The sequence below is a fragment of the Sciurus vulgaris genome, assembly GCF_902686455.1.
Source record: "Sciurus vulgaris genome assembly, chromosome: 2".
NCBI classification, from domain to species: domain Eukaryota; kingdom Metazoa; phylum Chordata; class Mammalia; order Rodentia; family Sciuridae; genus Sciurus; species Sciurus vulgaris.
In genome coordinates, this window is record NC_136462.1 from 136,784,409 (window position 1) to 136,796,744 (window position 12,336).

General features: G+C 42.1%; 1 protein-coding gene across 1 annotated transcript in view; it reads left to right on the top strand.

The window, feature by feature from the left end:
- Positions 1-12,336, top strand: part of IGF1R (insulin like growth factor 1 receptor) — a 325,470-nt gene that overhangs the window by 288,373 nt on the left and 24,761 nt on the right. Inside the window, exons 11-17 of the mRNA XM_079129075.1 lie at positions 16-299; positions 1,709-1,845; positions 2,282-2,441; positions 6,061-6,163; positions 6,721-6,791; positions 11,103-11,332; positions 11,585-11,695. Coding sequence (XP_078985201.1) covers positions 16-299; positions 1,709-1,845; positions 2,282-2,441; positions 6,061-6,163; positions 6,721-6,791; positions 11,103-11,332; positions 11,585-11,695 — 1,096 coding nt within the window. The remainder of the gene's footprint in view (positions 1-15; positions 300-1,708; positions 1,846-2,281; positions 2,442-6,060; positions 6,164-6,720; positions 6,792-11,102; positions 11,333-11,584; positions 11,696-12,336) is intronic.

Sequence of the window (12,336 nt, forward strand, 5' to 3'; positions counted from 1 at the left end):
CTCTCTTCCTCACAGACCTGAAAGGAAGCGGAGAGATGTCATGCAAGTGGCCAACACCACCATGTCCAGCCGAAGCAGGAACACCACAGTGGTGGACACTTACAATATGACAGACCCAGAAGAACTTGAGACGGAATACCCTTTCTTTGAGAGCAGAGTGGATAATAAGGAGAGAACTGTCATCTCTAACCTCCGGCCTTTTACTTTGTACCGCATTGATATTCATAGTTGTAATCATGAGGCTGAGAAGCTGGGCTGCAGTGCCTCCAACTTTGTTTTTGCCAGAACCATGCCTGCAGGTATGGAGTGATCCAGCTCGCCCCATTGCTGACTTACTCACAGCCTAGTGGAGAAGATTGTGTTTTGTGGACATGGAATCTTAAACCCAGGTTGACAACCCTGAGACTCAGTCCTACTAAGGAATATGGTGTCATTAGTGGGCAGCCTGGTAGACCAGCTGCCCAGGGAATGGAGCTCACACTCTCACTGTGATGTCATTCCCATCTCAGACTCTCCAAAGAAAGTACTGGAGGAGCAAGGAGCTCCCTGTAGAGTCCCCTCTTCTCTGCTTGGCTCACATTTGCATTTGTGCAATCAATGGCCTGATAAACTAGTCTTCATGTATAAACTGCATTCTCATGGTTTCTGTATGGTCCCCTGTTGGCTACCTGGATTCAGAGTGTCCATCACTCCTCAAGGTCAACTCCTAGAGTAGCCTGTGGTCCTGCTTGTTTGTTGCATTTCCCTTGTGCGTTAGGCACTGCATGTTACTCAGGCAGCCTTTCACGTCTTTGAAGGTGAATGAACTGTCCATATCTCGCACTCTTGCAAGAGGAATCGGGTAGTAGAAAGAGCATGGAGGTGACTGAAGTCAGGGGAGGGAGGCTTCCTGGACATGGTTCTGGCACTCATATGCAGCATGCTCTGAGCAATCCTCAGCCTCCAGTGCCTCAGTTTCCCCAATACTTCTAGAGGAGACATAGGACATAACCAGCTAATCTTTGTACTAAGAATTGAACCCAGGGGTGCTTTACCACTGAGCTATATTCCTAGTCCTTCTTATTTTTTGTTTTGAGACAGGATCTCACTAAATTGCGTAGGGCCTCACTAAATTTGAGGCTAACCTCGAATTTGTGATCTTCCTGCCTCAGCCTCCCAGGCTGCCAGGATGACAGGCATGCGCCACCATGCCCAGCCCAGCTAATCTCTTGATGTCTTTGTCAGGGTAATTTTCCATGACTTTAGCTCACCACATTTCTTTAGAAAAAGGAGAGTCAGTAGCTGAAGGAGTAGATGAAGGTAGTCAACCCACTTGCTCTTGTGTGCATGTGGCCTGTGGAGGCTTCATGCCTGCTTCACCTCATCAGCACCCTTTCAGTGCTCTTTTGTTTGATGGGCTCTTCCTTCAAGTGGCTGAAGTAAAATATAAGAAGAAAATTATTTGTTGCTAGGAAGTTCTTATTCTTGGTCATGGGCACTTCTGGTGGGGGGACTGTGGTATCTTGAGATGTACAAGTCATCAGATAGGTCCAGTTCCTAAACCTCTGCTGTGTGTGAAGAGCTAGCTTAGGAGGAGACCACGTGATCACTGTCCACAATCATGCCCACATAGATTTGGGGAAGAGGGTTGTTCTCAAGTGAGCCCAACATTTGTCTCCCCCCTTGAGACCTGAATCCAACTTTGTCCTTTGTTTAAATTGTTGCACAGAAGGAGCGGATGACATTCCTGGCCCAGTAACCTGGGAGGCAAGACCTGAAAACTCCATCTTTTTAAAGTGGCCAGAACCTGAGAATCCCAATGGATTGATTTTAATGTATGAAATAAAATACGGATCACAAATTGAGGTGAGCCTGGGCTGTGTTATGGGGTTGCATGTATTTCCATTAGGGTTGACAGCATGTGTTACATTGTACTCAGTTTACCTGCTGGTTAGCTTCAAACAATAAGACTGGGTGAAAAGTTAGTGAGGATGTAGGTCTTTCCAGCAGCTCCATGCTCATTCAAGGAGTTAGGATGATTCTTACCCTCAGAACAGTTCCATTGTAGAAAATGATTTTAGGTTAGATTAGTCAATAATTTTTAACTCTTCTAAAGTTCTTCTGGGTTCCAAAGAATTTGAGTACAGTTTTGGGATATGGTTTAAATGGCTTCAGGAAGGATCACTTTTGGGGGTGGAGCTGGTCAAAGATTGAGCAGCTAGAGTTCACCAAGTGAACTGGCAGGTGCCAGATGTCTCCCATGTTTGTAGGCAGTTGATGCATATGTTTTATTTCCCCTCAGGATCAGCGAGAATGTGTGTCCAGACAGGATTACAGGAAGTATGGAGGGGCCAAGCTCAACCGGCTAAACCCAGGAAACTATACAGCCCGGATTCAGGCTACCTCTCTGTCTGGGAATGGGTCATGGACAGATCCTGTGTTCTTCTATGTCCCAGCCAAAAGTAAGGCTATTGAAGGAGTAGTGTGGTAAAACTGAAAACTGGTCCAGGACTCAGGAAGGCTAGTTTGCTAAGGCTGTCTGGATACGATAGTATTGGCCAACTCTCAGAAGGGTCATATGAAAAGCCAATGCCTTCTCTGGGAGCTCAGTCTTGGGGATTACTGGACTTTGGGTCCCTACCTCATGTGACTCATTGAAAGATGGTTTGAATCCCTCTTTTCGGAATGGTATAGCCACTGTTGAGTCAGAAAAGACCTTTACTTTCACCCTGGTCAAAGCCATTTTACCTGCTAATCATAGTTAATAAATAGTGTATTATATTCTTGAATACTGTTAAGAGAGTAGATTTTTTTAAGTATTCTCATCACAAAAAATGATAAGGATGTAATATAATGTACATTAATTATCTCAGTGCATACATATTTCAAAACATATATATGTGATTTTATTTGTGAAAATAAATAGATATTTTCTTTTAAAAAAATAAAACAAGAACTGTAGTAGTTTAGTCAATACTGAATGTTCAGAGATATACGTGATTATCTGAAAATCCTCTGTGACAGCAAAAGGATAGGAATTGTAAACTGAGGTGATAGTTTATGTATCTGGAATTATGCTGTCCCTGTGTTCAGGTTTCAGAAGTAAGTAATTGCTTAGGCAGATAATTTTTTCAGTTAAAATAGTCTGAATTCTCCCATTTAGTCCACTGAAGCCAGTCTGACCAGTTAGCTTATATGTCATTACTGTGACAAAATACCTGAGATAATCTTCTTATAAGGAGGAAAGGTTTATTTGGCTCACAGTTTCAGAGGTTTTAGTCTATGGGCAGTTGGCTTCATTGCTTTTGAATGTGTGGTGATGCAGTATATTATGGTAGGGAGTATGTGGTAGAGCACAGCTGTTTACCTCCTGGTGGTTGGGAAGCAAAGACAGACTGGAAGTGGCTAGTATCCCAATATCCCCTTCAAGGCACACTCCCAGTGACCTGACTTCCTCTCACTAGGTCCCACCTCCTGAAGGTTTTACCACCTTAGATTGGAGGCACCACAGACTGGGGGCTAAGCTTTCAACAGCATGGGCCTTTGTGGGACATTTATCCAAACCACAGTTTATGCCACTTTTCCAGTACCTGGAACTCTAACAATGTTCCTGTAACCCTCCCCCGAGTAGTGGTTTTCTCCCTCTCCCCCTCCCTCAACCCTCAACATCCCCAAGGACTAGAGCCTAGGCCTGGGATCTTGGCATCAGGCTATAGTCTGTGAAATGGCATCCTTGGTTTCTGGGGCTTAATGAAGTTGGCTTTTCTTGAGAGAGTCCATATTCCTTTCTGCCTCTGCTGTTCCTTTTGTAACCCTGTCAGTGCCAGGATGATACTGGGGAACCCAAGTCCCTCTGATGGAGTTTCTCCAGCAGAAGCTGGCATGTACCACAGGGAAATTAAAACTGCTTGCCAGCTTTGCTGCTGGGAATCTTTTTCCTTATGTCAGACAAGACTCTCCCACTACAGTTTAGTCTCATTCCTCCTGTTTAATCCTCAAAGGAGATGGAAGCTTTGGAAGCTTTCTGGCACCTCCTGTCTTTTTAGGAACTCTGCATGTGCTTGAATACTATTAAGTTACCCTCCAGACTTCTCATCTCCAGATTTAATCTTCTCAAGTCTTAGACCTTTTTTTGCAGCCTGGTTGCATAGATCAATTTTCTAGCCATTTAATCATTTCGTTCTTCTCTAAATGTGCTCCAGTTTCTCCATGTGCCTGTTGAGATGTGAAACTTAAACACAGTACAACCTGACCAGTAGTACAAGTGATACAAATACAAGAAATAGTCTAAGGGCTAGTTCTAGTCTAAGGGGAAACAAAGAAAGCCTTCTAGTTTCTGATACCTCATGAATATTTTGAACTTGGAAGGAGCCTGCACTCATTTTGAAAGATACTTGATAAAAATATTTTTAATTAAAAAATGTGAAGCATCTTTAATAGTCTTTAAAGAGAAATAATAATAGACTTTAGTGGCAAAATAAGCATTGACAGATGACTTATGATCCTCATAACTTGGTCCCCAGTGAGTTCAAAGCCTATTTCCAAGTAGACATCTCTACTTGGGTGTCCAATGGATACCTCATGCTCCTTGTGCACAAAACCAAAATCCAAATTCCTGCCCTCAAAACACCTCTTTTCTACTTGGTTTCTTAGCTTAGTTAGTAGCCCTGATCACCAAAATAACAAACTTCACTGTTATCCTTCACTCTTCTTTCTCCCCAGCTACTCATTTTTCATTCTAACCCAGGTCATATGGATTCTGCCTCTTAAATGTCTCTGGAATTCAGCCTCCCCATTGCCACCACCACTACCATAGCTCAGAGCCTGTAGGTTGCTTGTGTTCTGGCAGTATTTTGAGGTGTGGCTGCAGAAAGGCTGGCTTCTCATCTTGTGACCGTGACTTACCAGCTACCCATATGACCTTTGGAAGTCAAGGTCATCCCTGTAATCTGGCTTGTTTATAGAAAAGGAGCAGTGATTTCTTCCTGAAGTCAGAACTGAGTATCACAGAGCATCCCCAAAGGTTGCAACATGTTCCCCCAACTCTCTAAGACATGTCAGTGAATAGGACCCCAGTCTGTCCTTGGACACAGCTATTTCCCCAGTACATGAATCTGATCAGTTCACTGCTGGTTTTGAAAACTTTTGTTGCCTCCTTTTAATCTGAAGAATGAAGTTGAAACCACTTAGCTTGGTCACCCTTGGTGAGCTGACCCTGACTTCTCTCCAGTGTCATCTCTAAAACATTCCTCTGCGTATAAGATCATTTATCCCAAGGAAAGTGTATCTTTTTCTTTCATGACTCAAGCTAAAGAAATTTGCCCTGTGGAAAATTTCCCTTGACTCCTCTTTCTCTTCTCCCTTGCTCTCTGTGTCCTTGCCATATGTTTCGTCTACTTTTTTCTACCTATTGACATGATTTCCTGCATCTGGCAGGATTTTCAGGGGTACAATTTATCTGTTATACAAGTCTGGTGACAAGTGCGTTTGTGGTCTCAGATTTTAACCAGTCTCAAATGATTGTGGGAAATTTAGAGCAGCATTGGCAAGGGGTGCCGTCCAGTTGTTTGAGAATGTATGTTTTTTTGTTTTAAATTTTCTATGGAATTATTTTAACAGGTAAAGATCAGCATAGCTTAAACACTACATGTGTAAGCAAATATTATTTCAGCAAATGTAGGTGTATCTACTGAGAATCATTAAACTGCATACAAAGACTCCTTTTCCATCATTTAAGCTATTATATCAAAATATCAGAATAGTCTGTGTTTAAAAATAAACATATACCTCATTCTGCACGTAACTTTTTTGGGGGAGGTGGGCAGAACTGAGAATTGAACCCAGGGGTGCTCTATCACAGAGCTATATGCCCAACCCTTTATTTCCTCTTTTTGCAAATATTTCATTTGTTTGCTTTGTTATTTCTGATACCATTTACCTTGAGGAATTCCCAGTGTGCAATAGGGGAGTACAGAGTTTTTAGGGATTTTTTTTTTCATATTTCCAAAAGAATATGAAAAAGATAAAATGAGCATATTGTTCACCTAGTGACATCGTATCATGTCCCCCTCATTTCTGCAGCAACGTATGAAAATTTCATCCATCTGATCATCGCTCTGCCAGTTGCCATCCTGTTGATCGTGGGAGGGCTGGTGATAATGCTGTATGTCTTCCATAGAAAGAGGTGAGCACCAGGGCCAAGTTAAGACGATTTTTGCAGCCAAGTGGTTTGATGATTTGAGCATGAGCGAAGGTCAGCTCTTTGAGGAAATATTGTACAGAATGGAAAACGTTCTTCACAGAAGAGAACATTTTCTAATGATTTAACAACAAGAACAAAAAAGACTGTTTTCTCCATACCCCCTCTTACCTTCACTGATTCCTCTGGTGCATAGATTCTTCTGGCTAACGTGGAGCTTTTCCATGCATACCAGTTCTGCCCTCCCTATCTCATAAACTGTAAAATTTCCAATTGAGCAAGGAAGCTAGTGTTTCTTAAAAAGCTCTAATCCGAGACTACCAAAGAAGCCAAAAGATGTGTCCTCAAATGTCTGCTGGCCCACCTGGGCCTGAACTGGGGGTGTGGACCTGAGCTCCTATTAGCAGTAAGCACTCTTTCCTTTCTTTTTCAATTTCACTTCATGAAACAACAAATAAAACAGATATAACAAATATGAAAATATATTCAGAAAGATACAGAGAATAGGGTTTCTTAACCTGAATTTTCTTGTTTCTTGGCAGAAATAACAGCAGACTGGGGAATGGAGTGCTGTATGCCTCTGTGAACCCAGAGTACTTCAGTGCAGCTGATGGTAAGGGTCTTACCCAGGGTCCCTGGTAGGGGGAGGTCGGGAGCTGTCAGAAATGTTACTAACTGGGGAAGAGGTTTGTGTTATTTTGAGGTACCTGGGATCCATCTTTGATAATCTACATTTACCTATCTGTCTATCTGTCTGTCTGTCAATCTGTCTATTTATCTATCTATGTTTTAGGAGCTCAGTGCATTTGTCAAAAATTCTGAGACTGGTTGGATGCCCCAAGGGAAAAAAAAAAGGCTTTAAAAAATGAATTTGGTGGTTTCAATCCCCAGCACCGCAAAAAAAAAAAAAAAAAAAAAAAAAAATGAATTTGGCCAGCACAGTAATCAATTTATTTAGTTGCTTGAAATTTTATGCCAGAATGAAAGAGACTTACTGTTAACCTCTAGTTCGTGGATATGCTACAGCTGACAAAACAGTCCTTTTAATCCTGTTTCAGCTAGATGGTCAAGGCATTCCAGTTGTCTCTGGCCATTAAGCTCTGCTTAATCTTCGAATTCTTCTGTCATTCTCTCTTGAGGAGGGTCATACAGTTTTTTCCTCATTCACATTCCCTTTGGTATTTCCTAATTTAAATAGCCCAGAAGGTCTGATTTGGAAACTGGATTGACTCAGTGATTATTTCCCTTTTATTTATTTATTTATTATTTATTTATTTTTCATCCTTTTTAGCTTTCTTTTCTAGCTGTTAAATACAAACTTAAGTTATTTTGGGGGTGGTTCGGGGCTAGTACCTTTGGCACTTTGCTAGGGGCTTTTCTAAACACTCCCATGTTCTATCTATCCCTCCTGTAGGTGGGTTTCCTTACCAGTGTCTTCAGGTACAGAAACAAATTCCAAGAAGGAACTTGCCCATGGTCACACAGTGTGGCAGTTGGGAAGCCAGGATGAGCTTGCCCTCCCTGGCCCTTCCTGTTGCATCTGGTTGGCATGCAATACAGTCAGTGTGGAAGAGCACCCTGGGGTCTCTGGGGCAACCAGGGAAGCTGGCCCATAAGAGGGACTGGACCAGGCTCATCAAATGAATAAGCAAATGTATGACATTAGGAGAATGTGTTCAGAAAAAAATGTTTACTACTTTCTTGCTTCAGGAGAAGTGGAAGTAGATATGCAAGAGATATGAGATAAGGAATTGTGATTGATCTAATCAATTATCTTGATCAAATGAGAAAGCATAGGAAAATACTTTGGTAATTTTAAAGTACTGTGTGTGTATGATTTTATTATGGTTTCTTCATCATTTCTAATTCAATTATGTTCATACTAGAGCTAATCAAAAACAGCCCCTTCTGAATGGGAATCAGGTACAGAATAAGGACATTATTTGTGTTTGCATAAAGGTCTCACAAAGTTGTTTTTAGCAGGCATTTACACACGTGTGTGTTTGTGTGTGACAGACATACTTCTATGTATACATACTTCTATGTATACATTCCGGAAAGATAAACACCACACTTATAAGAACAGCTCCTTACAAAGAAGATCCTTGATCTCTTTTAAAAATAATGAAAACAGGGGTTTGGGTATCTCAGTGATAGAGCATTTGTCTAGCATATACGAGGCCCTGGACTTAATCCTCAACTGTGCCCCAAAAAAAGAAAAAAAGAAAAACCAGCAAGAGGATAGGTATTTGTCGGTTGTACTAAAAATAGCATTTTTACTTCTATTTTATTTATTCATTTATTTTCGAGGCAGGGTCTCTCTTGGATGTCCAAGGTGGTGTGAAACTCCTGGGCTCCAGTGATTCTCCTGCCTCAGCCTCCCCCATAACTGGGGATTACAGGCATGCACCACCTTGCCCAGCTTAATAATTGCTTTTTTTAAAAAAAGAAATCAGGTGAAGGTGTCCCCCCAAACAATGGGACTGATAGGGACAGTGCAAGACCACCTCTCCTCTCTGAGGGTGGTATTAGACTATGCCACAGAATCTACTCTACTTTTAAATAAAGCATCAAAGGTGGCATTTTCAGCTTTAATGATGAAATATCCAGGAAGTTTACAGAGAGCATTAATATGATAAAGTCAGACTCTGTAACAGTGACTTGAATTCAAATTTTGTATCTTTACAGAATGCTTTCATAATATGTCTTAGTTCTTAAAAAAATGGTTGGCATGCCACCCTGCCAACAGGTAGAAACACAGTCACCTCATTTGAACTTAATTTATTCAGGCTTTTGACAAGCACCACATAGCCATTTTCCTCAAGGGAAAACAAAATGACATTGCAGTTCAAAGGTGCTTAAAACTTCTTTCTCCCAAAGCTAATCTGCATGTCACCATTCTCCAGACTACATTGAAAATCCCCTACAGGAAAGTGCTGATAACATTGTGCACGTTTATAAACCGCTACTGACTGGTGGCGCTTAGGACTGCTGGTTAAAGTCGGAACTCTTGGTTTGAATTTAAAGAAAAGGATTGAGAGCCTTGACTTCTGGGACCTCCCACAGAATGAACGTGATTGGTTTTAACTCCATGTTCTGTGGCATACCACATATTTAATTCTGATTAAAAATCAGCCTGGATCCTCAGAGATAAATGAATAGAGACAGTGAGTCTTTATACCTTCAGAGGGTATTGTGAAGAGCTGTATTTCCTGGCTGCCTTACATCCTTACTCTCCTAAGCAAGCTTTAGTCTCCTCTTCAGGGATGCTAATTGCCTAAGCCCTACAGAGGCCATTCGAGAAATTCCTAAGCACATATGTATGATGAAATACAAAAATGTATATGGGAGAAAATTTAAGAAATTTAATATTGTCCATGTTAAGATACTCCTCAAAAAAATAAATTGGTGGTGTCACCTTGGCCTAAATGATAACACAAATCTTTCCTGTAAGACATCACTAAAGGTAAGTACTTGATATGGGGATTGCCACACACAGTTGTCAGCTGCTGGTCTATCCCATCTATCTAATCACAGGCCCAAGGTCAACCTCTGAAAGCACAAAAACAAACACAGACATGAGCCCCACTTCTAGTCCTCTGTTTCTGAACCAGGACCACTTTCTTCCTGCCAGGCAGTATCTGTTGTCTGTTTTCCCTCAGGCAAAGACCTTAACTCACAGCATTAGGAGATCATGGTTATAATTGAAATTTCATACAGATCTTGTGGACAAGATTGACTGTATTTTAATTTTTACTGTACCATTGGAGTTGTAGGAGGGAGCCACTGTTGGATTTTTCTTTCTTTCCTCCACTGCCCCACTTTTCTTTTTGTTTCTTCCTTTCTGCCTAGAATTATTTGTTTTCTCAAACCAGAACAAATCTAAGCTAGAGAAGAAATCATATGCAAGCTCAGTATTTACCATGCCCACCCCCCAGCCCTTCACAGGGGAGTTCCACGAATTACAGAGTCCAGGCGAAAGCCCTGTAGTCAATGCTGGTTCTCCCTCAGTATGGGTTCAGTTGCTTCTGTACTTCCCTAGTGACCCAGTGGTCAAAGGCAAGGCTAGGAGACACTATCTAGACCAGAGATGTTCTCCTGGTAGAAAGGTAATGCAGTTCACATTAGTAACCTCACATTTCCTAGTAGCCATACTTAAAAAAAAAAAAAAAAAAAGAAAGAAAGAAATTTTAATAATGTTTTATTTAACCCAATATATCCAAAAATATTATAAGTTTTGGCATGAAATCAGTGTAAAAGTTACTGAGTTTATTTTGCTAAGTCTTTGACATTTAGTGCATATTTTATACTTAGACATGTCTCACTTGGTCTAGCCCCATTCAGCAGCACAGCACAGACTATGCTGGGGACACTTAACATCTCTTTTGGATGCATCCATGAAGTAGGACGTTACCATCTCTACTTGAATCTCTGACATTTTTCCCATTGCAGAAAACTCTTCCCCCACTTCCTGTACTCCCCTCTTTCTCTGATTTGCTTTTGGATCTATTGACAAGGACAAGCAAATTTCAAACCCAGAATCTTTCTTAACCATTACATTCAGTTTTTCTGTCTCCTGTGGTTAGCTTGCTTTTTGTTTTTCAAGTAATGAAAATAAGTAAGCAAAAGGAACTACTGATTGCTGTCCTATCCTAAGTTTCTCTGCTTCCTTATGGTTCTTATGTGTTGGTAATATCTTTGAATTATGTTGGGATCCTCAAAGATTTGGAATACCTGTACTTTGTGCAGTCCTACTCAAATATTTGGCATGGGGACATTTTGAAGAAAGTCATGTGATTGTCTCCTAATTTTTGCTGTTTTGCCTTTTGCTGTTTTGTATTGTTTGGCCTGAAGTTTCCGCCAAAAGCCACATCTCTCTGGGGATTGTTTTCCATGCCTTTTTCCATCCCGGTTTCTTCTCTAGTGTATGTCCCTGATGAGTGGGAGGTCGCTCGAGAGAAGATCACCATGAACCGGGAGCTGGGGCAGGGGTCCTTCGGGATGGTCTACGAAGGAGTTGCCAAGGGTGTGGTTAAAGATGAACCTGAAACCAGGGTGGCCATCAAGACAGTGAATGAGGCTGCAAGCATGCGTGAGAGGATTGAGTTTCTCAACGAGGCTTCAGTGATGAAGGAGTTCAATTGTCACCATGTGGTAAGAGCAGGTCCCTGAAAAGCCAAGATCTGACAGAGTGAGAAAGCATCCCTAGAGAATCCCAGTGTGTCCATGGTGACACCTGTGGGTTTGGTGTCCTGCCTTCTACTTTCTAGAGCCTGGTTGGTAGAAGTCCTGGTCCTCTCTGCTCCTGGCCACCAGGCCCCAGCACCACACAGACAGTTCCAAGTAGTGTGGGTAACTGTGGGCAACCCTTCCCCACTGAGTCCTTCTCATTTTGGTTCCTACCAGGTGCGGTTGCTGGGTGTGGTGTCCCAGGGCCAGCCAACGCTGGTCATCATGGAACTGATGACACGGGGTGATCTCAAAAGTTATCTCAGATCTCTGAGGCCAGAAATGGAGGTCAGTTTTGATTTTCATCAACCTCACATGTTATCTCACCTGTTTCCTTTAAAACTTCCCTGTAGAAAAATATTTTGTCTTTAAATCAGCTTACTTTTCAGCCTCAAGTGTTTCTTGCTGCAAGCTTGGTTACAATTCCTTATGTAAAGAATTTCCCAACTGCAGGCAGTCCTTGATCTTTGTGAGAAGGACTTGTCTTTCCTCAGATCATTGTCCACATAAGCAGCTCTGTCTTTGTGGCTGCATTTCCTCATATCCACCCCCAGGCCACTTTGGTGCCACCCCCATCCCCAAGGCCTTGCCTGCCAGCCCACCCTGCTGCACGAGTCACTTCCTCCTCCTCCACTAACTTCCCCGTGCACTTGACTCATCTCCTAGCACACATGGTCTCTTGTGGTCCTCTGAGTGTGTCCCATCTTCGCCCATCATCTTCAGTTTTTTCATTCAGCATGTAACTCAGGTCCCTATTTGTGGCAGACATTCTTTCCATAAATGCTTGTTTAAGGTTCAATGTGAAGCCGGGTGCAGTGGCTCACTCCTGTAAATCCCAGTAGCTTGGGAGGCTGAGGCAGGAGGATTGGGAGTTCAAAGCCAGCCTCAGAAACTTAGTGAGGCCCTAAGCAACGCAGTGAGACCCTGTC